This window comes from Pristis pectinata, chromosome 2 (assembly GCF_009764475.1).
Source record: "Pristis pectinata isolate sPriPec2 chromosome 2, sPriPec2.1.pri, whole genome shotgun sequence".
Taxonomy (NCBI): Eukaryota; Metazoa; Chordata; class Chondrichthyes; order Rhinopristiformes; family Pristidae; genus Pristis; species Pristis pectinata.
The window spans coordinates 64,024,804-64,052,750 of NC_067406.1; the positions used below are offsets into that span (position 1 = coordinate 64,024,804).

At 39.2% G+C, this 27,947-nt stretch overlaps 1 protein-coding gene across 1 annotated transcript in view; it reads left to right on the forward strand.

Annotated features, from left to right (window-relative positions):
* Positions 1 to 26,091, forward strand: part of cnga1b (cyclic nucleotide gated channel subunit alpha 1b) — a 37,699-nt gene extending 11,608 nt beyond the window's left edge. The window contains exons 2-8 of the mRNA XM_052040270.1: positions 15,814 to 15,937; positions 18,803 to 18,865; positions 21,082 to 21,132; positions 21,223 to 21,384; positions 22,035 to 22,142; positions 23,753 to 23,859; positions 24,674 to 26,091. Of these exons, the coding sequence (XP_051896230.1) occupies positions 15,834 to 15,937; positions 18,803 to 18,865; positions 21,082 to 21,132; positions 21,223 to 21,384; positions 22,035 to 22,142; positions 23,753 to 23,859; positions 24,674 to 26,091 (2,013 nt within the window). The 5' untranslated portion in view covers positions 15,814 to 15,833. The remainder of the gene's footprint in view (positions 1 to 15,813; positions 15,938 to 18,802; positions 18,866 to 21,081; positions 21,133 to 21,222; positions 21,385 to 22,034; positions 22,143 to 23,752; positions 23,860 to 24,673) is intronic.
* The last annotated feature ends 1,856 nt before the right edge of the window (positions 26,092 to 27,947 follow it).

Here is a 27,947-nt window from a genome sequence, read left to right on the forward strand (position 1 = left end):
GGGAGAGAAGTGCAAGGTAAACGTTTGATTTAATTCAGCTTCCAAGTTCCCTGGTGAAATTTAACTTTGTTTCACATATATATAAATTTATTGAAAATATGTAATATAGTAAAAAATAATAAAAAGTAACTACAGCCAGAAATCTAGTGAAATGGGCAGACACCCATCAGCTAAAATTTAACACTGAGAGCTTTAACATGATGCATTTGGAAAGAAGAAAAGTTAATATCTAACTTCAAACCTTCGTAGCCATTTGACATGCAAACGTCTTAAATAAATTGACACCAATGGGAATCTATTTTCTTTGGAAACACATATTCAACAAGGGTTAACAACTTAATGTTGGTTACAAGATAATAAAATAGAAAAAATATAAGACTATCCAAGACTTTGTCTGAAATCTCTCTTCCTGTTGTGCTCAAGAAATTAGACAATTAACTAAAAGTGAGTATAGACAATGGTTAATTGAAAGTAATTCTAGTCTGCAGGATAATATTTATCACTAAAACAATATCACAAAAACTGAATGTAATGTCATTTATCCCATTCACACTGTGGGACTTTGCTGTAGATAAATTAGTTGCCATGTTGCCCTATATTGTAATAATGACTAAACTTCAATTAAATCTTCACGGTGCTATTTTTTACATCATTTTATGATGTGTCATCATTTGATATTAGTTTTCCTATTAATATATTATCTACTACCTGGGTTGATTACATCAATTTGATGTCTGTGTTTACATCCCTACACTGGGAAATTAAAATCAAAATCAAAATGGATTGATGATGCTAATATAAGAAGAGGAGATTAAGTCATAATGTTCTGTATTACCGTTAGTGGGCAGAGTCTGATAATCTGCTGAAGTGGTTGTAACTGATTGAAGCTGTATATTGAAGAAGATGTTGGTGAAGTTGCAGCTCAGAAGATTTACTGATCTTTTGTTGTAAATATTGATGATTGTTTCATTCTTGTGCTGTTTTCAACGTGCTTGAGGGTTGTTGCTGCTGTTGAATGAAGGCAGTGGCTCAGGCTTACCACTGACGGCCTTATCTCTGTACTTGGATCAAATATAAATGTAGACACTTTGTGTGTGCCCAGAGGTCTACCTCATTGTGGTAAGTTATTCTTTGCTTCATGACATAAGTCAGCATGTTTAGGTTTTTCTTACGAACGTATACAGGAAGCTTATAGAATATGACCAGAATGGAGATGTTCTGTGCCCTAGTTTTTAATTCAGCATATTGAGGCTTGTAAAAAGTCTTTAGACTTTGTTGAATCATTTGACAAACTCTCTGTCTCAGAGTTTCAATGTGAAATTCTGCATGATTGGTCTATGTATTCTTCTAGAATTTCAGAGCAAAGAGGTATAATACATTTTTGTTGCTGCAGTGCTCAGTGCTGTTGTCAAGACTTAAGTACATAATTATACGATAATAAAAAGGATGATAGTGCTGAGTTATTACTGCAAAATTATATTAACTAGAAAACTAAATTAAAACCAAACAGCCTTAATGTTAATTTTACATACATTATTTTACTGCAGTGTTAATTACTCTTGGATCTCTCCTCTATTTACTACATACAAGATAGATCTGCATTTTTTAACACTGGTTCCCTGAAGATGGTAAATCGATCTAATACACCTGAAAGCTGTGGTGCTGGTTGTGGAAAGGGCATTATTCTTGTCAAAGCATATGTTAGTGTATCCTCAAGCTTGGCTCGGTTTCTATGATAGCTTCAGTTCTTGTTCTATTAGGGATAACAGTCTGCTATTAGGCTGCATTAACAATAATCAGATAACAAATGAAATATTGCTGGCCATGCACAATGTTTAGGGAAAATACTTAAATTTCTTAGAGATAAATACATCTGGAGAATTTAAGATCCATTGGTAGCCCAAAAGAAGGCTTGGAATATCTATCAATTCTGGTTATTTTGTTGAGTGGAATTTGGTTTGAGGATATGTGGAGGAGCGGAGAAGAGGAAAGAAAGAGACACAATAAGACCAAATACACAGTGGAAGTCAATTGGAAAGTATTTGTAAAGGAGGTGAATTATCAAGGCATACAATGGGCCAACAAATTAGCAAAGACCAGGTAACCTATGAAAGAAAAAATATTGATGCTGAATCTTTGGTTTCTAGCCAAACTTTTTAAAAGCCCTGCAAGGAATTAGCCAAAGTGACAACTAAGGATTAGTACAAAGGGAAGTTTGGTAACTGCAACAAAATGGGAACAGTGGTACAGTGAAGAACAAAGACCACTGCAGAGGGTAAACAAGCTATGAATAAAGAAATAACAGATCAGAACTGTGTGTGTCCTCAGAGGAGATGGTATAGTGTAAAGGGGTATAAAGTTCAACTTTTAATTAATGAAATAGAAGAATGATTTGATACACAACATTAAGTTTGTAATCTCATTGGTTTAGTAAATTTAAATGGTGCCATCTGGAATGTACTTTACAGGCCAGAGTGAAGACATTTTAAGCAAAATGGGGGTATTTACTCTAGATCTATCCCTCATGAAAGAAATTTGAGGAATATCTGATGCAAACTATGAATTCAAAAATGTCAAAAACTATCCCTTGTTTTAACACTGCCATTATTTACTTTGAAGACAATGAAAACCTTCAAAGACCACTTTGAGAACCTCAGAAACCAAAGGAAAGCAGAAAAACACAATTAGAAAGGTATCAGGCTTGATATGAATAAGATTGATCAATAAATTTTACATTAATAACATTGAACATCTTGAGTATTGTAATAACAAAATATTATTCTGTTCTTCTGTGTTAATATTTTTCAAAAAACCTCCCCATACCAAAAATTTAGCTGTATATTGAGAAAGCAATTCAAGTTCAATAACTCATAATATTTGAATACGTTGGTATGTCCCTGATTATTTCACTGTACCATATAAACTTACATGTAAATTACATTGCACATTATTAATCCTGACACTGGTGAGGTGTGGAGGTGATTTAATTGTTCATCTGGTTACTTCATACCTTTGTCATAAAAGATAGAATTTAGTTAAAAATCTTTCTTTCTATTCATCTGGTTACAATCAACGATGTGAAGTAACAAGCAGTTAAATAGATTAATAAATCTTTAACTTCTTTGAGATGTTCATGGACATTCAGCAATGATTTAGAGCAATGTTCACAGCTAATTCATTCCCAGTATTTCTCAGCATATATGTGGATTTGATAAAAACTGAAGTGGCTGCCAAACCAATTAATACACTGGGCAACCTGTGATTTTAACACCTAAGAGCAGAGCATAAGAACAAGGTCTTATTGTCACATTGCATTAGTAGCTATACATGACATTCAGAGCCAGTTACCAAATTAATTCATCATTAGAGTGACCCACTTCTCAATGTGAAGATTAGACGGATGATACCAACTACGAAGTGTATAGATGTAGTTGCTTAGACAAGTAACTCTTGCCTGCCTGAAAGGATCACAGAGAATAAGACCCAACAGCTGAATATCTTATACCCATGTGATTACAAATGGGAGGAAAGCAAACTTGCTGGTGGTGCCTCAGTTCTGGATTTGTGGGGCTAAAAGAAAAACTCTCAGTGGTGAAAATTGGTGTATCAGTGAAATTCAAAGGGAGGAGGAGCAATTAATCACAATGTCATAATGAGAAGAAATAAATTCTGGATGCCTTTAGAAAGGATCCATTGCAGTATTGGACAACATCAGAAGGGGGAGGGGCAGAATTGACAAGGAAGGAATTCCAAAGTCCAAGCATGGGCTTGCAGGAAAGCAATGATGAAGGTTCAGCTTCCTGAGTAATGAAATGGAGGTGGTTCTGGATAAGGTAGATGTAATGTCAGCATTACAGTGTACCTGCAAAGATGTGAAATTAGGTTTCAGGCCACATTTGACTACTAGTGTGTCCTACACATGATTTTGGCTATACATGTAGTCACGCTATCAATCAGATGAAGACAAACTGAAACCCTTATCACCAAAAAAATGGACTGCATATAAAGCTGATGGCAACTTATTGGATGTGAGCAATCAGTCAATGCCAGCTCTCGATAAACATGTATACTTCCATGGAGCAATATCACTGAATGTATAATGTGTTTTTCTTGGAACACTCCTTTGAACAAAGAAAATTATGGGTACTCAGGGATTGACATATCCTGGGTCTGCTATCCCTGCCTCCCTTGATCAGGAGCCAGAACCCACACCAATCATCTTTTGACGTAAGCTCATATGCAAACATGGACATGATGTTAGTGGTGGTTTCACTCAGGGTGTCTCTTATGGAGACCTTGAAGTGGTTTGTTTTACTTTTGAATTCCAACATTAAGGGAATGTCCATAGGAAAGTTATGGGAATAAAAATATTCAAAGAATTGACATTTGATGTCCCATTGTAAGCAAAAAAAAATGAACAGCAATATGGAGCAGCCTGCAATATACTTAACTGTTGAATTCTTTAAATTTCTGTGTACTACCCCATCTCATAATGATACAGTTACGAAAAGTTGACCTGTACAGCAAACAGTGTTCAGGATGACACTGCAGATACTGAAATCTAGAAAAAAACAGAATGCTGGAAGAATTCAAGAACTCAGCAGGTCAAGCAGCATCAGTGAAGGCAAAGAGTGTAAGTTGACGATTCAGGTTGAGACTTCACATCACCGAGAGAGAACAAGAATGATTGCCAATACATAGCAGTACAAAGGGTTGGGGGCAGGATTAGAGGCTGGTAGATGATAGCTGGAGCCAGATGGGGAGGGAATGATGGGCAGATGGAACCCAGGTGTGGGGAGGGGATGGAAGGGGTGAACAAAGGAAAGAGGAAAACTAGGTGGACAGATGAGTGTGTGGGAGGAGAGCACTGTGGGGGGGTGGGGGTCTGGGATACCTGAAATTGGAAAATTCAATATTCATATCATTGAGTTGTAAGCTGCCCAAGAAGAATATGAGACGCTGTTCTTCCAATTTATGTTTGGCCTCTCCATAGCAATGGAGACAGGTTGGTGTGGGAGTGGGAAGGTGAGTTAAAATGACATGTAGCCAGAAGCTCGAAATGGCCATTTCACACAGAGTGCAGTTGCTCCGCAAAATGGTTCCCCAGTCTACGCTAGGTTTCACCAGAATAGTTGGCTTAGTGGAACAGCCTTGTTCTAAGCCTATTCCATTTCAGGAGACAGGCTTACCACTGGCATCTCCTACTGCTACCTCGACGACTATTCCTCCCACCCTTGTGCTCCAGGGCTTCGGAACTGTCCTCCTTCCAGAAGCATGCCTTCTGCTCTGCCATTGTTGAAGCTCTCACACACATTTACTCCATTTCCCACCTGTCTGCTCTGAACCCCTGCCTCTCCTCATGCAGAACAGGAATAGAGTTCCCGTGGTCCTCACCTTTCACCCCACTGTCTTCCGCATCCAACGCATCATTCTCTCCATTTTCACCAGCTCCAACACATTCCAACAAACAGGTACATCTTCTTCTCTAACCCACTTTCTGCTTTCTACAGGGACTGCCTGGTCTGCTCATCCCTCCCCACTCATCCCTCCCTATACCCAGGCACTGTCCCCTGTAGGAGGTGTAACACCTGTCCCTCACCACTATCCAGGGATCTAAACGGCCCTTCCATGTGAGGCATAGGTTCACCTGTACCTCTGCCAGCCTGATCTACTGCATTTGGTGCACATGATGTGAAACAAAGCATAGACTAGGCCACTGTTTTGTGGAGCACTTGTGCTCTGTGCACAATAGCCAGTTCGATTTTCCAATTACATGTCATTTTAACTCCCTTTCCCACTCCCACACTGACCTGTCGATCCTTGGCCTTTTCCATTGCTATGGAGACACGAAATGCAAATTGGAATGACATCTCATATTCTACGGGTAGCTTACAATGCAATTGTATGAATATTGAACTTCCCAAATTCCCCCCAGTGCTCACCTCCTGTATGCACTCACCCGTCCACCTAGTTTCCTTCTCCTTTTGTTCATCCCTCCCATCCTCTCCCCCCACCTGTTTCCATCTACCCTTCATCCCTCCCCATCTGGCTCCACTTATTACTTACCAGCTTCCCGTCTCACCCACCCCTCCCTCACCTGGCTCCATCTACCCGTCACCTCCTTCCCATCTGGTTTCACAAATCATCTTCCAGCCTCTGTCCCAACCCCTCCCCCACTTGGTTCCAGCTGCCCATCATCCCCTCCCCATCAGGTTTCACCTACCAGCCTCTATCCCACCCTCCTATGCACTCCTGTGTACTGGCAATCTTTCCTGTTCTGTCTCAGTCCTGATGCAGGATCTCGACCTGACATATGTTGACATATGCCTCCGCAAGTGCTGTTTGACCTACTGAGCTCTTTCAGCACTCTGTTTTTATTCAGGAAGATGCAACCTCAGAGAATATTGAAATAAAAGTCTGCAACTTTTAAGTGTGGGTCTCTTGTACACAGATGAGATGGCTGAACTAAATACATCCAAGTTCATTGCCATGGCAAAGCAAAGTTCGATAGTAAACTGTGAGGTGTATATGAGAAGGATGCAGAGAGGCTTCATTCTGTTCATAGGCTGGTAATCAATTGGATAAGACAGTGGAAAATGGTATATAATGTATAAGGAGGAATGCAAAACTATTCTTTGTGAGAATTAATAGAAAAGTAGAATATATTCTTAAAGGCAAGAGACTAGTAAATATTGGCATTCAGATGAATTTGGCAGGCTTTATACACGAATCTCAAAATGTTAACAGGTAGGGACAGCAAAATTAGAAAGGCAAGTGCTATTTTAGTCATTACTGCAAGGGAATTGATGATTAAGGAAAGTCTTGCTGCAATTATAAAGAACCTTAATGAGTACCCACCCAGGGATTGTGCACAGTTTTGGTCTCTATGGGTAAAGAAGTTTATTGTTACCTTAGGAGATGCAAATAATGTTCATTAGATTGGAGATGCAAATAAGGTTCATTAGCCTTCCCTTGGAAGGCTCCTTTGTGAGGAGATATTGACTTAAATTCTCTGGAGTTTTGAAGAATGTATAGTGATTTTTAAAATTATAATATCCTTTGAGAATTTGAAAAGTTAGATGCTGCAAGACTGTTTCCTAATCTGGAAACTTTGGAATCAAATTTTATGGACTCAATTAAAGGATTGGCTTTTTAAGAAGAGACATGAGGAGAAATTTCTTCACTCAGATAAACGTGAGCCTTTGAAACATTTTACTCCGTGGAGTTATGAATGTTCAGTTGTTTGGTATGTTTAATACTGAGATTTTTGAACACTAGATCAAGTTATCTGTGGAAATGTCTATCGCTCTGGTGTCCAGTTGATGTAAATGTTCAGCCATGATACTTTTGAATAGTGGGCCATATAGCCCAATCCTACTTATTTCTTCTTTTTATTGATTGCCTAGCCATACAGATAATGCTGTGAATATTGATTTAGAAACTGCCATTTAATAAGGCCAGCCTAATTGGAAAATCTATACTACCATTTTTTTCAATCAATATTCAGAACACAAGCAGCATTTTAATGTTGGTATTATATCAAGAAACACTACTTTGTAGACTAAAACAATGTTAAATCACTGCCCAATGTTTCAGACTTCCTAATGATAGGAGGGGTATCCATTATTGATCATATTTCAATTAAATCATTAATGGTTCCACTAAAATTAATTTGGAAGTTGATATCCTATAAATAAAATGAATGTTAAGTATAAACAATAATTTATATGCTTCCTTTCTTGCAAGAATAACTAATAAATGGGTAGGGCCATTCAAATTTCACCCTTGTCCACCTGTCTTTAAACCATCAATCCAGGACAAAGATAGTACACTGGCAGATGCGATGATATTCATTAAATGTTCTCCTGTGCTGGCTGGTTTGAAACATTTCAGACATTGCTCAAAAACCTTGGTTATTTTATATACTGAATGTTGAGATTCGTACTTCTAGTAATTTGAAAAATCATGGCTTTTATACTTGCAGGAAAGGGGTAGAGCTTGTAAATATTGTAAAAAATAGTGTTGTTTCATCAAAAAGATTGTAGTTAGGTTGTACATATTTCAGGTGCTTTTATTTATTCATTTTCAGTTTATATGCTGTCTTAAGGGTGGTGACTCAATAACAATTATTTGCATTTATATAATGCATCTTAACATAATAAGATCTGACAATTCACTTCACAGAAAGGAGTGTCAAACAACATTTGACACTTAGAGACATGAGGAGATAATGACACAGGTCTTGCTAGACAAATTCAATGCCATAGTTACTTAGTAACCCACTGCCATAACTGCTTAGTCTGTATGTGAAGAGCCAATTTCGAACATCTAAAGCATCCTGAACTTCAGCAATATAGTGCCAGACACAAATGAAACTTATACTAGTTAGGATCACAAAGTTAAAATATATTGGTAGGTATTCTGCTGTGCAGTTTGAGTCTACTTACCACTTTAAAATCTATTGTAAAGGATGTTTTGTGCTTAATTGGGTAATCATCAGGTTAAGAATCTCTTGACTACTTGCAGTGCCTCGAGTTGAATTAGCCAAGAAAGGTTGGAGGTGTCCGCGGAGAGTGTCTGGGAAAATATCTGTGAACATGTGGAGATTCTATTCCATTCTGCCCTAGATGTTCCAGAGGCATACCATAATTATCTCCAGAAAATTCTGAAAACTCTGAAAACACTCAGTGGGTCAGACAACATCTACGGAAAGTGAAACAGAGTTAATGGTTCAGGCCAAAGATCCTTTCTTATAACTGAGACCTAGGGTCTCTTACTGAAACATTAACTCTGTTTCTCTCTCCACAGATGATGCCTGACCTGCTGAGTGTTTACAACATTTTCTGTTTTTATTTCAGATTTACAATATCTGCAGTTATATTTGATTTTCAGAAAATTCAGGATTGCTGTATTAAATGGGCCCCATGGGCTTTCTTCACCAAATAAAGAACTGGGGATTCTAACTTTCAGAAGAATGTCATAAGTGGCAGAAAAAACAGTCCTGATAGTCTCCCAACTGAGTTGCAGTGGAAGACCAGTAGAATAGTGATAAGATGATAAGAAATGTTAGATTTATTTCACAACGAAGATATTGTCATAAAAGAATCAATAAGTCAGGCAGTATCCATGAAAAAATGGACATAATTCATGTTTTAGGTCAATGATCTTTCATTGACTTGAAATGCTCTCTGTCTCTCTCTTATTTCAGATTTCAAGCATTTGAAATATTTTGCTATTGAATTTTTGAACTAAAAGGCATACTCAACACTTGAAGATGGAAGTTTGAACATGGGAAATTCTTCCAAAACCTGTAGATCTATAGAGACTATGATACATTTCTCTGTAAGGGATATTTGCTAAAGGGAATATAGTGTAAAGTCACAGTGAAATCGCAGAAAATGAATCTAGACACTTGAGAGAATGTTGCACTTGTCAAGACTGATTAACCCATTACAAATATTCTTAATATATTTGTATGATTCATAATTATTGTAATTTACCAAGGCAGTTTTCTTGCTTCATGTTCTGTGCAGGATACCCAGGAGACTCTGCTACAAAATTCTGGCGTTTCCAGTATGCAATTTTCCACCATTATTTTAAATGGATTTAAAATTGCACTCAACACATGCATGTGTCCATGGTGGGTAAGGTTCCTGCCAAATTGTAAAATTTCCTCTGGTATTAGTTGGCCTTTGTTGGACCTATTTGCTTATCCAGTCAAGAATAGCTTCAATCTGTAATCTTCGGTCTGCATAATAGTATTTGTTCTTTTGACAAGGTTTTGTGTTACTCAGTTCCACAAGCAGATTAGTGCAGGCAGTGTCATTGTTGCAGCTTCCTCACATGCCATCCCCTTCTCCCCAGAATACATTTCAGCAAGTGCCAAGAAAAAGAACAGATGAAATTTAGGAGTAAAGGTCTGCTCATAAATCTTTAAACAACTGAGAAAATGATGATGCTAAAACTTGGGACAGAAATTTATCATCTCTCACATGCACTAAACACATAATACAGTAGCTTACGTAAGTGGTGCTTCACTCCCAAAATACAGTACCAACAAAGACGATAGCCTCACATTTTGCTCAAGTCACTACACTACCATCACCCTCCTATTAACAATCTTGATCAATCAGAACTCATACCTAACAATCATATGTGCCAATATGTTCTCACACTCTTAGTACTACTGCCAAGTCCTGGTTTGCACAATGGTGTATAAGAACTTTGGTTGTTGCTGAACATGTTATATGCTTAGTGCAATACAACGAGTTCTGCATTTTCTTTGTCCAATTTGGTTTTGCATTAACCTTGCACTAATTTTGTATCCTGTATGTACCATTTTTTGCACTGTTTGTGTTTGCACAATTTTTCTGTTTGCATTTATTGTATCTTTGTTCTATGCATGTCCTCTGTTGTGTGAGTCTGGGGGAAACGACATTTCGTTCCTCCATCTGTTTTACAGCATATGGGTGAATAACAATAAAGTATAACTTGAACTTGAACTTGAAACCTCAGAACCACAACCTCTGAACTTACACACACTAACAGCTATTTAACCAGGGCAGCTGCCTCACCCAATATGATTGCATGGCACTCTTTGACGTATTTCCCTCTCTCGCACAGGATAAAATGGATATTGAAGGATACCACAGAATGAAAGGAGGACTTGCAATTAGACCAAAAAAACAAACTGCTGGAGGAACTCAACAGGTCAGGCAGCATCTCTGGAAGGAAAGGGATCCTCAAAGTTCAGGTCAAGACTCTGCATCAGGACTGAGAGTGTAGAGGGAGGATAGATGTTATAAAGGGGAGAGGGGGAGGGGTGAGGCGGGGGCTGGTACGTGATAAGCAGACCTAGGTGATGATGGGCTGATGGAGCCAAGTGGGGGATGGGGAGGGGTGAAGTTGAGAGGCAGAGGCTTGGGGTGATAGGTGGAAACAAACAAGAAAGGAATAGCCTTTGGGATATATTTAATTTGGGAGCAGGGCAGTGACAGATACCAAGGTAGTGGAGAGGGGTTGAATTTGGTAGGTTTGTGAGAGAGAATAGGTTGTGGGAATAATAAGTGGAGTTTTGAGACAGATGGGAATGCCCTGAGAATTGGCATGAATTTGATGGACTGGATGCCTGACTTCTATCAAAAGAAAATAGATTAAAAAATTGAAGTGGCCAACTCCAAGCATGATGCAGCAACTGATGGCTAATGTTGCAGTTTTCATCGTGGCATAAGTGGATGCCATCCAGTGTCTGAGTGTGTCAGTGGTAGAAAAGCAGAGAGGGTCAGGATGCTGCCTAACCTATTGAGTGTTTCCAGCATTTTCTCTTTTTATTTCAGATTTACAATACCAGATTCTGCTGGGGTCCTCCAGTCTGTCCAGGAAGTGGAAGCTGAGTAGGCTAATTGTCTGTTCTTTCAGATTTTATATGTCAGCATGGCTTTCATTCTTTACATGTAATGCATACATGCAGGAGTTTGCAACAGGGTCATTATATATATTGTCAACAGATAGCATCTGTCACCTGGTAGCTACCGTATAATTTCATGTGGACGTTTAAATGCAGATTACACACCTGACGGCCCTGGAATGAAGGCAACATGACTATTCCCCAGATTGACCTGCATAATTTGCTGACTTGACAGCCACTGGCAAGACAATCCTCGTATCAGGTGGCAGATTTCAATGGGAAAATCCATTGTCATCAACAGTAACTCCTAACTCATGACCGCTACCATCCATAGGATAAAAGGTGCATGTAATCACCACCACTTGCACGTTCCCCTCCAAGGTACCTACTATTCTATCTTAAAAATACATCATCAACACTTCATCATTAGATTCATAGAATCATACAGCACAGAAACAGGCCTTTCATTCCCTGCAGACCGTCAAGTACCTATCTATTCTAATCTTATTTACCAGCACTTGGTCCATTGTCTTCTATGCATCAGCACTTCAAATGCTCATCTAGATACTCCTTACAAGTGAGAGTATCTGCCTCCAACACCCACTAAGCACTGTGTTTTAGATTTTAATGACATTTGGGTGAAAAACTTCTTCCTCAGATCCCCTCCAAACTTCCTACCCCTTACTCTATACCTATCACCTCCAGTTTTAGATACTTCTGCTGTGGGGACAAAATGTCCTTCTCTCATAATTTTGTGTACCTTTATCAGGTCTTCCTTCAGCCTCCTCTGCTCCAAGGAAAATAAATGTTGCCTATCCAGTCTCTCCTCATAACCGAAACGTTCCATCTCAGACAATGTCCTGGTGAATCTCCTCTGCACTCATTCCAGTGTGATCGCGTCCTTCCTGTAGTGTGGCATCTAGAACTGTATGCACTGCTCCAGTTATAGTCTAACCAATGTTTTATAAAGTTGTACTGTAATCTCTCTGTTCTTATATTCTATTTCAGTGCCTAATGAAGGCAAGTATCTTATGTGCCTTCTTTACAATCTTATTTACCTTCAGAGATCCTAGGACTTGTACACTGAGGTCTTTCTGTTCCGTAATAGTGTCTAAGGCCCTATCTTCCATTGTGTATGGCCTACCCTTCATAGTCCTCCCAATATGCACTCTGCAATTATCAAGATTAAATTCCATCCACCATTACTCTACTCATCTTAGCAACTGATCAATATCATCCTGTAGCCTACAACTATCCCCCTCACTACCAACAACACTACCAATTTTTTTGTCATCTGCAGACTTACTAATTAAACCTCCCCACATGATATTCAAATCGTTAGTGTATATAATAAACAGTAAGGGTCCCAGCACCTTTCCCTGTGGCCACAGGCTTCTAATCACAGAAACAACCCTTCTATTGCCAAGCCAACTTTGGATTCAATTTGCTAACATGCTGTGGATCCCATGGACTCTAACTTTTTGAACCACTCTCCCATGTGGGAACCAGTAAGTCAAATGTCTTACTGAAGTCCATATAAACTGCAACTACACTGCACTGCAACTGCACTGTCCTCATCAGTACTTTCTGTTACCTCTTCAAAAAGTTCAGTCGAATTAATCAGACAGAATGTCCACCTAACAAAGCCACACTGACTTATCGTTGGTTAATCCCTCCTGTTGCAAATGCAGATTAATCCTGCCCTGTAATTTTTTCCCCAATAGTTTCCCAACTACTGACAGGTCATTTCTTGGTCAAAAATTTTAATTTCCCACTTGACAGTTCCTCTCCCTCCTCTCACCTTATCTAACAGTGGTCCTGTTCTATGCGCCCTCTCCTCATTTGCACAGCTATGATATATTCCAAAGGGAGTGCCGTTTACGCATCAGTTTCTAAGCGCTAAGATCTCAAATCGGGTAAACGTTCAGGGACAAATGCCACACCACCCACTGTAGACTTGCAATTTGAAACAACTACATAAACACCAATAGGATCATAGCAACAATGAGAAGACATTAACTAGCAACTAACCTATAAGGATGATCAACCTCAACAGTGTTCAGCAGTGTGAGGTTAAGAGGGAAATAACTACAGGCTGAAACCCAAAATGGCAATGGTGGTGATAGTTCAACAATGCAAACTGACTAACGTCCTAGTCTGTAATTCACTGGATGTGTGCTAATTATTCACTAGACGTGTGCTAATGCTGATACCAATATGATGTCGGTTGTGATTTGCTCCACAAATACGTGTGCATCCATGGCTCGTTTTTTTACCAATACACTTTGGCCCGACCAATGTCATCAAGGCAGACACCATGAAAATGTCCAAAGAGCGAAAAGCAAAAAAAATTATAAATGCTGTAAATAAAATAAAAACAAAAACTGCTGAAAATACTCAACAGGTCAGGCAGCATCTTTGAAGAGAGACACAGAGTTAATGTTTCAGGTCAATGTCCTTTCTTCATAGTTCTGACGAATGGTTCAAAACTCTGATGAAAGATTATCAATCTCAAATTTAATTCTGTTTCTCTCTCTGTGGATGTTCCTTGACCTGCTGAATATTTCCAGCATTTTCTGTTTTGTGTAACCAGAAAATACTCTACATAACCCTGTGTGAATGTTAAACTGTGAACGTAAGCAAACTAAAGTTGTTGCAATAACTGGGCCTCTTCATAATTGACAGAAGTGTAGTGAATTGGAAAGTTCCAGGTTTAATTAAATGTTGATATAAATTTGTGACATAAATTACCCTTTTTAAATGAAAGAGCATCTCGTAAGGGAATGATTACAGATGTTTCATGCACTGATGCCATAAAGTCTGCCAAATGTTACGGCAGCTGTTACAGAAAGTGAGGAGATTGGTGAGGACTGTAATTAATGACAATGCATTCAGATTAAGACAGCCACTTCAAAATGTACAAGTTGGAAGGCTTCAAACATTAGCATTTTTACCATAAGTAGGCTCTATTGCACATTAGGTTTCAATTCTGCTGTGAAGTCAGTGTAAAGATTAGATTAACCTGCAGGAATTCCATATTCATGGCACATTTGAAGATATGTCATGTATACAATGTTCAGCATTTGATTATTTGACGACTGTGTTGCAAATGTTAATGAACATTCCACAGTCATCAGGGAACATCCCCACTTCTTACACAAATGGAAGGAATGAAGAGTTGAAGATGCTTGGGCCTGGGACACTGCCATGAAAACTGCTATCCTGGGTTTCTGACGATTGAACAACTGCAGCCATCTTTCTTTGTGCTAAGTTTAATTAATTCCAGTCAATTTTACTGGGGTTAAACACTGCCTAAATGGAGAGGACAGTCTCCTTCACTTCACCTGTGGAATTCAGCTTTTTTGCCTATATTTGGACCAAAGGTATAATGAAAAGAATAGCCTAACATTCCTGATTGAACCCCAACTAAACATGGATGAGCAGGTTACTGATGATTAAGTTCCATTTGGTATCATTATCAATGACACCTTTGTTGATATTTGATTGTAGGCTGATGAGAAAATGACTAGCCAGATTGGATTTGTCCTGAACACTGCAACCCTGAGCAATTTTCATTGTCAGGAAAATGTTAGTATCGTAGCTATCAAGGAACATTGTAGCTGGAGCCACAACTTATCCTGCATCTTCGGCACAATGGCCAGAATCTTGCTGGAGCAGTTACCCTTAGTCGAATTCAATAAACAGACCTGTTCCTTGATGTGATATGGACTGAACTGAATTGTCTGAATTAAATTGTGCAATAGTGATGACCTCAGAGGGAGGCTGGGAGCAAATCAATCTTGTTATCAAAGTGGTGGGTGCAAATAATACTCATTGGAGCCACCTACAGATTCTCCAGGTGCCATTGCATCCTGTAGATGATGAAATCAAACAGATGGAGAATGGAAAGAAGCAGGTATGAAATAATTACTTCAAGTTAAGGTATCTTCCTGGGTGATAAGTTAATTAGTAAGGACTTCTGGTAGAACATGGTTGCCATCTCTTCGTTCCTGTCTTTTGCACTCATGTGCTGAGCTCCAGCATCTCTGAGGCTAGAAATGTTCATGGTTCCACCTCCAACTGTTATTGTTTACCTATCTACCATCATATATGATGAGATTTAGCAGAACTACAGAGCTCTGAACTGATCTATTGGCTGTATGACTAGATAGCTGACTGCAGCAGACTGCTTCTCCTGTTTGCATGCATAAAGACCAATGTTATAGCCTTATCAGGTTGCCATACGTTCATCTACAGGTGCAAAAATTCAAATAAGTGCAAAGGAAAATAATGAAGAGCTCTCATTAATGCATTTCAGTCGAATGGACTTGCATATCCTGAGTCCCACATGGGGGGAATAAAACGAAAGTACTGTTTCATATTGTTTGTTGCCTTGTCTTTTTTAGGAATTAATTTTGACGTCAAAATGGCAGCTGTGATTAATACACATCGGACCTACCTACGCATTCCCAGGACATCAGTTCACCCTGTGGAGGATGAGGTTGAACAGATGGAGAATGGACAAAGCAGGTATGAAAAGAACCACTTCACTTTAGGTGTCTTCCTGGATAATGAATTAGTTATTAGATACAGCATTGGCCAAAATCACTTTGTTTGAATTGTGCTGAAATTGAATGTCTAAAATCTAATTTGGATTCCTATTTTGCTTATTGTGGTATTGGATCCATAAATGAAGGAGTTGTTTTGAAATTACAGGTTTACCTCTTTCTCTTTATTACATTAAAATGTTAGATATTTTCTTGGGAAATGATTAGGCACTTGCAAGTTTCCCAAACATGTTGGCCACATGCAACGAGGATGGCAAGGTCTTGTAAAAGTTATACCTGTATTCCTGGACCAAACTCCATTGTAGCTTCCTTCAAGCCTGGTGACAAGTCGAGATAATTTGTATAGATTGACAGAGCACAATAGAAATAACTCTTGTTTGCATTTTAAACACCTTACAATAGGACCCTGCTTTTGAAAAACACAGTGATGCTGGAGGAATGAACGTTGACCCCCTGCTTTTCTCTACAGATGCTGCCTGGCCTGTCTTTGTTTCTCTAGGACCCTGTTTTTGTTTGGGTACTTATTATAAGACAGAAGGAGCCCATTTAGTCTATCAAGTCCATGCCAGCTCCCAGCAGAGCAACCCCATCAGTTCTTATTCCCCCTCTCCTTATTTTCCCTGCAGTTTATTCTTTCTCACGTGCCCATCAACTCCTCTTTGATTCTTTTGCCACTTACCTGGATTAATGGGTTATTTACAGTAACCAATAAATCCATCCACACATCTTTGGGATGTGTGAGGTTACTGGAGCACCCAAACCATGGGAGTTTTGTGTAAATGGACAAAAAGCTTGGCATGGACTTGGTGTGCTGTACAACTCTATGACTCCTCTCGTCATTGCAATATCAAGAAAGACAGCACCCACAGTCAGGATCAAACCCAAGTCCCTGGAGCTGTGAAGTAGCAGCACCAACAGCTGTGCCATCGTGATTGGTTTCCACCTATATGTGATCCCATTAAATCCTCCACGTTTGTCCAGCCCCCTTGTTCTCCACCTGACATCTGCTCTTTGGCTGCTCTCCAGTCCATTAAACTTAGTCTTTCAGTTGGCTATCAGATGAGAAAGCTGTTGGAAAGGTTGAAATATAGTTTCAGCAGACCTGGGGAAAACAACTAGCATTTCCCTTCAAAATTTTTCTCCCACTTCTGGTCTTTTCTTGGTTCTGAGTTATTATTTGGCCCCGTGTTTTTTGAGAGGACATGTTCTAATTTTAGTTTGTTTTGAAATACCACGTATTTACCACTTGATATTCCAGTCAATCAATTATATCTCAGCAGTGGAGGGTGTGAAACTGCCAGAATATGCCTGGTGTCTAGAAGGGGGCTCTCTAGTGCCACACCCACCCCCCACTGCCCCCAGCCTCCAGTGGGGATGGAACATTTACACATGTCAATAAGGGTTGTTATTGTGGAAAAACAGTGCTGAGTGTAGACTCTGTATGCTAAAAGCTGCTTTTGCCTTAGCATAATGAGATCCAGTATACATCTAAAGGTTGATGCACCCAGTTAAAATCAGTCAAGCACATTGGGATTCACAATACAGAGAAGGTCAAGGTCAGAACTGGCTTCTCTGGGGTGGGAAAGGCATGAGCTGTTAGAGTGCATCTGACTGCATCATCAGTGGTGCAAGCGTCTATAAAGCGAGTCATCAGTTGTGGTGTGTTCCCAGACTGAACCCCAACACCAAGGGTTTTGGCCCATTTAAGTTCAAGGCTTGTGAATTTTCGATTAAATGCAATGTTTGACTTGCAATTAAATCTGCCCAATTAATTGGTTATTTTGGTTCTTAGTTAATTTCTGCCTTCAGAAGCAATGAGAAAACATGACTAGCATCCCAGGCATTCTCCAATACATGATTCACAGCACTTAGGGTTATTTGTTGAACCTGAGCATATTGGCCCAAAGTTAATGTAGAAAAGGATGCAATGTAGAAAAGGAGGACTCAATAGGTCAGGCAGCATCTGTGGAGGAACATGGACATTGACTGTCCATTTCCCTCCACAGATACTGCCTGACCCACTGAGTTCTTCCAGCAGCTTGTTTATTGCTCCAGATTCCAGCATCTGCAATCTCTTGTGTCTGCAGATTTTCAGTTCCTAGTAGAGTGGAAAAACTTAGTCTCCATAGTTTAAGGAAACCATTGGCTTGCCATGAGCTCAAGGCCCAGTGTTGGAAAATAACTTGAAAGATATCAGGCAGTGTTCGAAACACCTCAACCCAGCAATCTGCAGTCGAGATGCTTATCCACCTGATAATGAATTTGTCAGGCTGTTTGACTAAGTTTATTTCACAAAATATTAGATGTACAACAAAGCGATTATCTTTATATGCAGCAAATTAGGAAATAGATTAATGTTTATAATACTGCTTCTCAGAGCAATAAAACAGCTGCTACCGATTTATAATTAATTAAATTTGTGATTCATAGTCATATAAATTCCATGGGCACCATCATTCTAATACACAGTAACACCTGCAAATGTGCATTCAACTGTCAGATAGATGGTCAGAAATTCCAGGACAATAGCATCACAAAAACACTCCATTGGAAAATCTGCTTTGTCTTGAACACAACAGAAAGATGAAGTGACAAGACGGACTTATCAAAGGTGTATAACCACTGTACCGTAAGATTTCATTTATATCCTTAACATGCCAAATATATTTTTGCATTTTATCAACTTAGTGTGGACTGTGTAATATTCATCCATGCAAAGTTATTTCAGATCAATATCTACTCAAAAAATCTTCACAATTATCCATTTATAAATTTATAAATTTTGTTTTAAGTTAATTACATTTCTAACCAGTTTGATGTCCCTTAGGAATCAACCCCTTGCTTCTGATGTGGAGATGTCCAACATTAACAACTGTAACAACAATGATGAGTAAGTATTCGGCTGGATTTCTGAAATGGTGAACTAGCAGAGAATAATTGTTTCGTCATTGTTGGTTTCATATGATTCTTAATAAACTGCATAAATATTATTTATGATACAGTGGTAGCATTGTGATCCTCTGATCCTCTGTGATCAGAAGATTATGGATACAAACCCCATTCCAGACATTTGAGAACATAATCCGGACTGGCACTTCAAATAAGCACTGAAAGAGTGCTGCCTTCAGAGTTCATTCATATTGGTATTGGTATTGGTTTATTATTGTCACTTGTACCGAGGTACAATGAAAGGCTTGTCTTCCAAACTGATTGTACAGGTCAATTCATTACACAGTGCAGTTACATTGAGTTAGTACAGAGTGCATTGATGTAGTACAGGTAAAACCAATAACAGTACAGAGTAAAGTGTCACAGCTACAGAGGAAGTGCAGTGCAATAAGGTGTGAGGTCACAACAAGGTAGATCGTGAGGTCATAGTCCATCTCATTGTATAAGGGAACTGTTCAATAGTCTTATCACAGTGGGGTAGAAGCTGTCCTTAAGTCTGGTGGTACGTGCCTTCAGGCTCCTGTATCTTCTCCCCGATGGAAGAGGAGAGAAGAGAGAATGTCCTGGGTGGGTGGGGTCTTTGATTATGCTGGCTGCTTCACCAAGACAATGAGAGGTAAAGACAGAGTCCAAGGAGGGGAGGCTGGTGTCCGTGATGCGCTGGGCTGTGTCCACAACTCTCTGCAGTTTCTTGCGGGCCTGGGCAGAGCAGTTGCCGTACCAAGGTATGATCCATCCAGATAGGATGCTTTGTATGGTGCATCTGTAAAAGTTGGTGAGATTCAAAGGGGACAAACCAAATTTCTTTAGCCTCCTGAGGAAGTAGAGGCACTGGTGAGCTTTCTTGGCCATGGCTTCTACGTGATTTGACTAGGACAGGCTGTTGGTGATGTTCACTCCCAGGAACTTGAAGCTCTCAACCCTCTCGACCTCAGCATCATTAAGTGTTAAGTCCATCTGCACTTTCAGATAGGGTTAAAGTTTTCTCCCTGATTAACATTTAATTTTTTTTATTCCAAAATAAATTTTATTCATCATAAAAAACAAACTATATACAGCAATAAAACAGTGCAAGCAAACCTTTACATTCATGTACGGATCCATCATTAGTGTTACCTTTTTATATTAAAAAAACACAGCACTGATGCCACTCGTGTGGCTCCCTGAGGGCTACCCAATCCCGTATTTACAATATTTAAGGGGCTTTCTCACTTGACCCTGCCCCTCCCTCTCCAGTGGCAGAAGAACCCTAAACTGTAGTCCTTCCTCACCGAGCCTTGTGTTGGCTGTACCCAGCTTCAGTGCGTCCCTCAGCATGTACTCCTGCAGCCTGGAATGTGCCAGTCAGCAGCATTCCCCTATGGACATCTCGCAGTGTTGGGAGACCAACAAGTTTCGGGCAGACCAAAAGGCGTCTTTCACCGAGTTGATGACCTTCCAGCAGCAGTTGATGTCCGTCTCTGTGTGTGTCTCCGGGAACAGCCTGTAGATCAGAGAATCCTCTGTTATGCAGCTGCTGGGGATGAACCGTGACAAGGACCCTTGCATCTTTCGCCACACCCTCCTCGCAAACCCACAGCCCGCAAAGAGGTGGGCGACTGTCTCGTCCCCAGTGCAGTCCTCCTGGGGGCAGCGCGCGCTGGGAGTGATGTTCCGACCATGCAGGAAGCATCTGACTGGGAGGGTCCCTCTCACCGCCAGCCAAGTGAGTTCTTGGTGCTTGTTGGTAAGTTCTGGCGATGAGGCATTCTGCCAGATGGTCTGGACAGTCTGCTCAGGGAACCACACCACAGAATCCATCGAGTCCTTCTCCTGCAATGTCTGCAGGATGTTCCATGCTGACCACTGCCTGTCGGACTTGTGGTCAAAGGTGTTGGTAGATTGGTTACCACATCACAGCAGTGGCTACATTTCAGAAGCACTTTATTAACTATGAAGCATATTGAGTTATCCTGAACTTGTGAAAAGGGCGATATAAATCTAATTGTAACTGTTTCTTTCTAATCATTTTTAGACTATAAATAACTTTATTCAAAAAAATAAATAACATTGGAGTTTAAGTATTCCACTTTGTGAACAGACTCAATAATGGTGAATGATTGGATTATAAATGTTAATTATGACATACGGGATAATAAACATAATCTTCCCTTTTAGAGAAAAAGAAAAAAAGAAAGAATCCAAAAAGAATAAGAAAGAAAATAAAGGGTGAGTGGACAATAACTCATTATATTTAGCACATCTTCTGTTGAAACCATTTCTCTCATTGTACATGCCTAATGTCACTCAATTTTACAGTAAATCTGATGGCAAAAAAGAGAAGAAAAAGGACAAAGAGAAGAAAAAGGACAAAGAGAAGAATAAAGAAAAAGAGGAAGAAAAGGGGAAGGGAGAGGAAAAAGATGGCAAGAAAGATGAAAAGAAAGATGATAAGAAAGATGAAAAGAAAGGCAAGATACAGTAAGTGTCCTGGATTTTATCCTGTTGGAATATTGCTCAATCTGTGGGTATATAATTCATGGACATGCTTTTATTTTATTTTTTTTAAACACACAGATTCAAGGGAAGCAATAATATTTAATACCTAAAGAATTTATAGTAGGTAATCCCTGCTAGGAGTATGGCTGTGTAGTGGTTAAGTTAATGGGTTAGTAACTAAAGTTCTGGATCATGGATCCAGAGACAAAAGCTTAAACCCATCCATGGCAATTAGTACATTTAAATTTAAGTAACTTAATGATTTTTTTTAATGCAGACTGGCGTCAATAATGGTAACTACGAAACTACTGGAATGTCATGAATTTTAATAAACTCACTGATGCCCTTCTTACCCAGTGATATGTTGCGTGCTATAGTTTAGAAGTATTATCATAAATGATTAGCTGGTGTAAACCACCTACCGATGTGGATGCTTTCTGGTCAATAATTACAAATTTTGGAATCAATGGGACAGTTTTCACTTAGAAAGCTGTCAGTTAAAATATATTTTTAGCAAATATTATTTTCAATGTAGTTTTCCTCTTTCAAACTTGTAGCTTTTTTATTGGTTGTGTCTTTTAAATGCCATATGATATTAATAAAGATTTTACTTCTGTACAATTTGTGCTTAGATGGGCAAAAATGTTACCCTTTCTGGACCCTGCAGGAAACTTGTATTACAACTGGCTCCTGATAATTACAATGCCAGTAATGTACAACTGGACAATGCTCATAGCGAGGTAAGTTGAGGCATGCAAATTTGTCAAACAACTGAAATTAAACTAAATATTATGGTGGCAAAGTGGTGCAGATAGTGTGTGCAATAATGCTGAAAGACTAACTATGAGTTGAGCTTCATATGGTACAGAAAAGATAAATGGAATATATAATCTCTAATGGGTGTAACAAAATGTTGGATGTAAATTGGTATCTATTATTAGTTTCTCACCTTAGTGAGAATATTTTTTACAACAGGCCGCAATAGGGTAGCATAGAGCATATGTGTGCATGGTCTGGAAATAAACTAGCAGATCACTCTCTCACCTAAGGATAGGAAGACTTGCAAAACTTAATAAAAGAGAAAAGATTAATAAATGTGTAGGAAGGTAGCAGCTACAAATTCCATTTTCTTGTGTCTCCTTTTCTACAACACCACAGATTAGAGGGAAAGTGGGGCACAACATGGTGGGCCGAAGGGCCTGTTTTGTGCTGTATGGTTCTATGGATTAAAGCAGGGAAAGAAAATACATTCAATGAAGGTACGATTTGGTATTGAAGTGTATCATTGAAATTTATGGTATTAAATTTTAATTTTATTAAAAGTCATGGGTTCAAGACTCATGCCAGAGACTTGAAAACAAATATCTAGGCTAACTAAATAGTGTAGCGGAGAGAGAGAGAGCGAGAGAGAGTGAAAGTGCTACACTGTACTTCAGGGACTGCTGCTTTTCCTAGGTGGTCCCATGTTGCCACACCAAGACCAAAGAAGTTAACACTAATGTCCTGTTTTGTAATCAACCCTTAATCAACATTATCACGCTGTAGATTACCTGTTAACTCTCACACTGAAGTGTTGAAATTGCTAAATGCTGTTGCATTTCCATGTTAGAACAATGATTAACTGTACTGTACTTTGGATGCAAATCAAAAAACTGCAGACGAAGGAAGTTAGAAATATAAACAGAAAATGCTGGAATGACTTTCTTCTAGCATAGTGACTAATGATGTAACAGAAGGAATGAGTGATGATCCAGTGTAGGATGAGTGCAGAATACACTCAGGGAAATATGGCAGGAGGTAATTACCAAATCTGACCGTTAAAGGGTTGTTGAAAGATTTGAAAGTGAGAATGAATATCTTAAAATGTTTTTGCAGTTCGTGAGTCTTGGCCAGGGTTTGGATAATGGGAATTAAGAACTTGCTGCTGATATGGAACAGGTCTGCAGTGATTTGTTAGTACAGGGATGGTGGTGTGTTAACAGGGCAGTTGAAAGGCTAGCCTCAAAGTGCAAAAATCTTACACAGGAATTCTTTTAGAAATCTCAGTGCATAGATAAATAAATGTTTTGCTGAATTACTTTAACCTGCAAGATAGAAGAAATAAATATTATGGTGAGACCTGAGAGTTCAACTGAACTAGACAAATTATCATGCCTGTGCTGAAATCAGAAGGAGAAAGTGCTAAGTTATTGAAATATATGAATGAAAACTTATAATTCCAAAATAACCACTGCTGATCCTTATGAATATGATAATTTGAGGAAAATTTTACTGTAAAAAAGTGACCAAATTTAATGTATTGAATGCCATATTCTCAGTTTAAATGCATATTTTCCCATTCCCTATTCAGAGCATGCTTTGAAGAACTTCAAGCAGATTACTTGCTCATGTGGTTCATCCTTGATTATCTATCAGATGTCATTTACATAATTGACATGTATTTAAGGACAAGAACAGGTGGGTGTACTTTTTATTATTTTGTGGTGTTATTTATTATCTGCATGATGACAATTTTTAGTTGTTCCACTGGGCTGAAAAAAAGCCTTGGCAGCCTGAAAATCGCTGTTACCATATCAGTCCCAAACCTGTCCCTTCCCCAGTACCACAGCATGAGTGACCCAGGTATCTTCCTGCTTCAGGCAAAAGTCTCATTTCAATATAATAATCGGGATAATTGGACCCCAACTAGTTGCTTAGGTAAATAATAGCCCTTAAGGTAATTGTGTACTTGAAACTACATTTTGTTTTATTTAACATTTTTATGTGGTCATGAAAAGCATGAATGTTTCTTATGTTAAAGATAAAGGTCTGAAAATATCTAGAGATCGATGTTGAATGAATGCATGGCCTTGTAACAAAGCTCTAACAACTGGATACCTTAGTCTAGATACCTTAGTTTAGAACAGAGATGAGGAGGAATTTCCTTAGCCTGAGGGTGGTGAATCTGTGTAATTTATTGCTCATGTGTCAAAGGTTACGGGGAGAAGGCAGGAGAATGCTGTTGAGAGGGAAAAATAAGTCAGCCATGATCAAATGGCAGAGCAAGCTCGATGGACCGAATGGCCTAATTCTGTCCTATGTCTTATGCTCTTATGGTCTATAAGAGAGTTAGTTATCATTATTTTAATATACTTTGCTTCAATCATGCTTCCCTTATCTTTAGATACTAAGTTTTAGATGTAACATTGTTACACCTGTTCAATATCCCACTCTAAAGATCCTTGCAGAAAATATTTTCTAATTACTTTAATACTTTCTATTCCCCTTACAGGTTATTTGGAACAGGGACTATTAGTCAATGATGAAAAGAAACTCAGAGAAAGATATTTTGCTACGCTGCAGTTCAAATTAGATGTTTTCTCACTCCTACCAACTGACTTTCTATATTTCATTTTGGGACTAAAATATCCTGAAATCAGATTAAATCGTTTGACTAGGATTGGTCGAATGTTTGAGTTTGTATCAAGAACTGAAACAAGGACAAACTACCCAAACATTTTCAGGATATCCAATCTTGTCATGTACATTGTAATTATTATCCATTGGAATGCTTGTGTGTACTATTCAATTTCAAAGGCTATAGGATTTGGAGCGGACACATGGGTATATCCAAATGTATCTATTCCAGAATTTTCTCGGCTTGCTAGGAAGTATGTATACAGTCTCTATTGGTCAACACTGACACTAACCACCATTGGAGAAACCCCTCCTCCTGTCCAGGATTCAGAATACTTCTTTGTGGTGGCCGATTTCTTGGTAGGAGTGTTGATTTTTGCTACCATCGTTGGTAATGTTGGTTCCATGATTTCCAATATGAATGCAGCTCGTGCAGAGTTTCAATCAAGGATTGATGCCATCAAACAGTACATGCACTTTCGAAAAGTGAGCAAGGATTTGGAGAAGAGAGTTATCAAATGGTTTGACTACTTGTGGACAAACAAAAAAGCTGTAGATGAAAGAGAGGTCTTAAAGTATCTTCCAGATAAGCTAAGAGCAGAGATTGCCATCAATGTCCATTTGGATACACTGAAGAAAGTTCGCATCTTTGCAGATTGTGAAGCTGGTCTGCTGGTTGAGTTAGTATTGAAGCTAAGGCCACAAGTGTATAGCCCTGACGATTACATTTGTCGCAAAGGAGACATTGGTAGAGAGATGTACATCATCAAAGAAGGGAAGCTGGCGGTTGTTGCTGATGATGGAATTACTCAGTTTGTGGTTCTGAGTGATGGCAGCTACTTCGGTGAAATTAGTATCCTGAACATCAAAGGTAGCAAAGCTGGAAATAGAAGAACTGCAAACATCAAGAGTATAGGCTACTCAGATTTGTTCTGTCTCTCGAAAGATGATCTCATGGAAGCCCTCACGGAGTACCCGGATGCAAAAGCAATGCTGGAGGAAAAGGGGAGACAAATTCTAATGAAGGATGGTCTTCTGGATCTGGATATTGCCCAGCTTGGAGCTGATCCAAAGGATTTAGAGGAGAAAGTAACCAGGCTGGACCAAGCAATTGATAATCTACAGACTAAATTTGCTCGACTTCTGGCAGAGTACAGTGCTGCACAACAGAAGCTAAAAGAAAGAATAACAAAGATTGAGAACAAAGTTAAACAATCTGGAATCCAGTTTGATTATTCAGGACTGACAGATGTTGAAGCAAAGGCTGAAGCTGAAGAGAGTAAAAAAGAATAATGTCAACATGCAAATTAATATTACAATTTGAATAATTTTTACAGGATTGAAATACATCTCAGGAAGAAAATTCACATAAAAATTCAAATAACTGTTATGAAGAAAAATATTTCAATGTGTTGATGGTAAATTTTATACGTAGAGTTCTACAACATAAGCTATTCCCAATAGCAGATGGTTCAAGGATCAGTCAGCACATATTTAAAGTGTTGGCCAAATGATAGAAGGGGGAATGTGAGGAAGAACATTTTTACACAGAGAGAAGTTATGATCTGGAACTCATACCTACAAGGATGTTGAAAAAAACTTCAATAAGAACTTCAAAAGAGAGTTGGATAGGCACTTGAGGGAAAATAATTTGCAGGTTCTGGGTAAATGTGACTCCCAGATTGCTCTATCAGTATCTGGCACAGCCTCGATGGGCTGAATGTCTTCCTTCTGTGCCGTAAGAATTCTATGATGCTATAAATATTGATGCAATATAGATGACAACTCATTACTAGGACTTTATTTTGAATTTAATTGCACATTATTAATAGTGAGCTTTTGCTGACAAGGTAGAATGTCTCTTTCACTCCCAAAAGTAAGAAGGCTGTGTTAAGTATATATGTCAACAATGTTTTGTTTTGCTTAACCCATGCAGCATCTGGGCAAATAAAGAATATTCTTGCATTGGTATTGGTTTTGGTTTATTATTGTCACTTGTACCGAGGTACAGTGAAAAGCTTGTCTCACAAACTGATCGTACAGGTCAATTCATTACACAGTGCAGTTACATTGAGTTAGTACAGAGTGCATTGATGTAGTACAGGTAAAAACAATAACAGTACAGAGAAAGTGCAGTGCAATAAGGTGCAAGGTCACAACAAGGTAGATCGTGAGGTCATAGTCCATCTCATTGTATAAGGGAACTGTTCAATAGTCTTATCACAGTGGGGTAGAAGCTGTCCTTAAGTCTGGTGGTACGTGCCTTCAGGCTCCTGTATCTCCTACCTGATGGAAGAGGAGAGAAGAGAGAATGTCCTGGGTGGGTGGGGTCTTTAATTATGCTGGCTGCTTCACCAAGACAACGAGAGGTAAAGACAGAGTCCAAGGAGGGGAGGCTGGTGTCCGTGATGCGCTGGGCTGTGTCCACAACTCTCTGCAGCTTCTTGCGGTCTTGGCAGAGCAGTTGCCGTACCAAGGTATGATACATCCAGATAGGATGCTTTCTATGGTGCATCGGTAATAGTTGGTGAGAGTCAAAGGGGACAAACCAAATTTCTTTAGTCTCCTGAGGAAGTAGAGGCACTGATGAGCTTTCTTGGCCATGGCTTCTACGTGATTTGACTAGGACAGGCTGTTGGTGATGTTCACTCCCAGGAACTTGAAGCTCTCAACCCTCTTGACCTTAGCACCATTGATGTAGACAGGTGCATTTACACCACCCCCTTTCCTTAAGTCAATGACAAGCTCTTTTGTTTTGTTGGCATTGAGGGAAAGGTTGCTGTCATGACACCATTCCACTAAGCTCTCTATCTTCTTCCTGTACTCTGACTCATCGCTGTTTGAGATACGGCCTACAATGGTGGTATCATCTGCAAACTTGTAGATGGAGTTAGAGCAGAATTTAGCCACACAGTCATGAGTGTATAGGGAGTAGAGTAGAGGGCTGAGGACGCAGCCTTGTGGGGCACCAGTGTTGAGAATAATCATGCCAGGGGTATTGCTGCACATCCTCACTGATTGCGGTCTATTTGTTAGAAAGTCAAGGATCCATTTACAGAGGGAGGTGTTGAGTCCTAGGTCTCGGAGTTTGGTGACAAGCTTGCTTGGGATTATTGTATTGAAGGCAGAGCTGTAGTCAATAAACAATA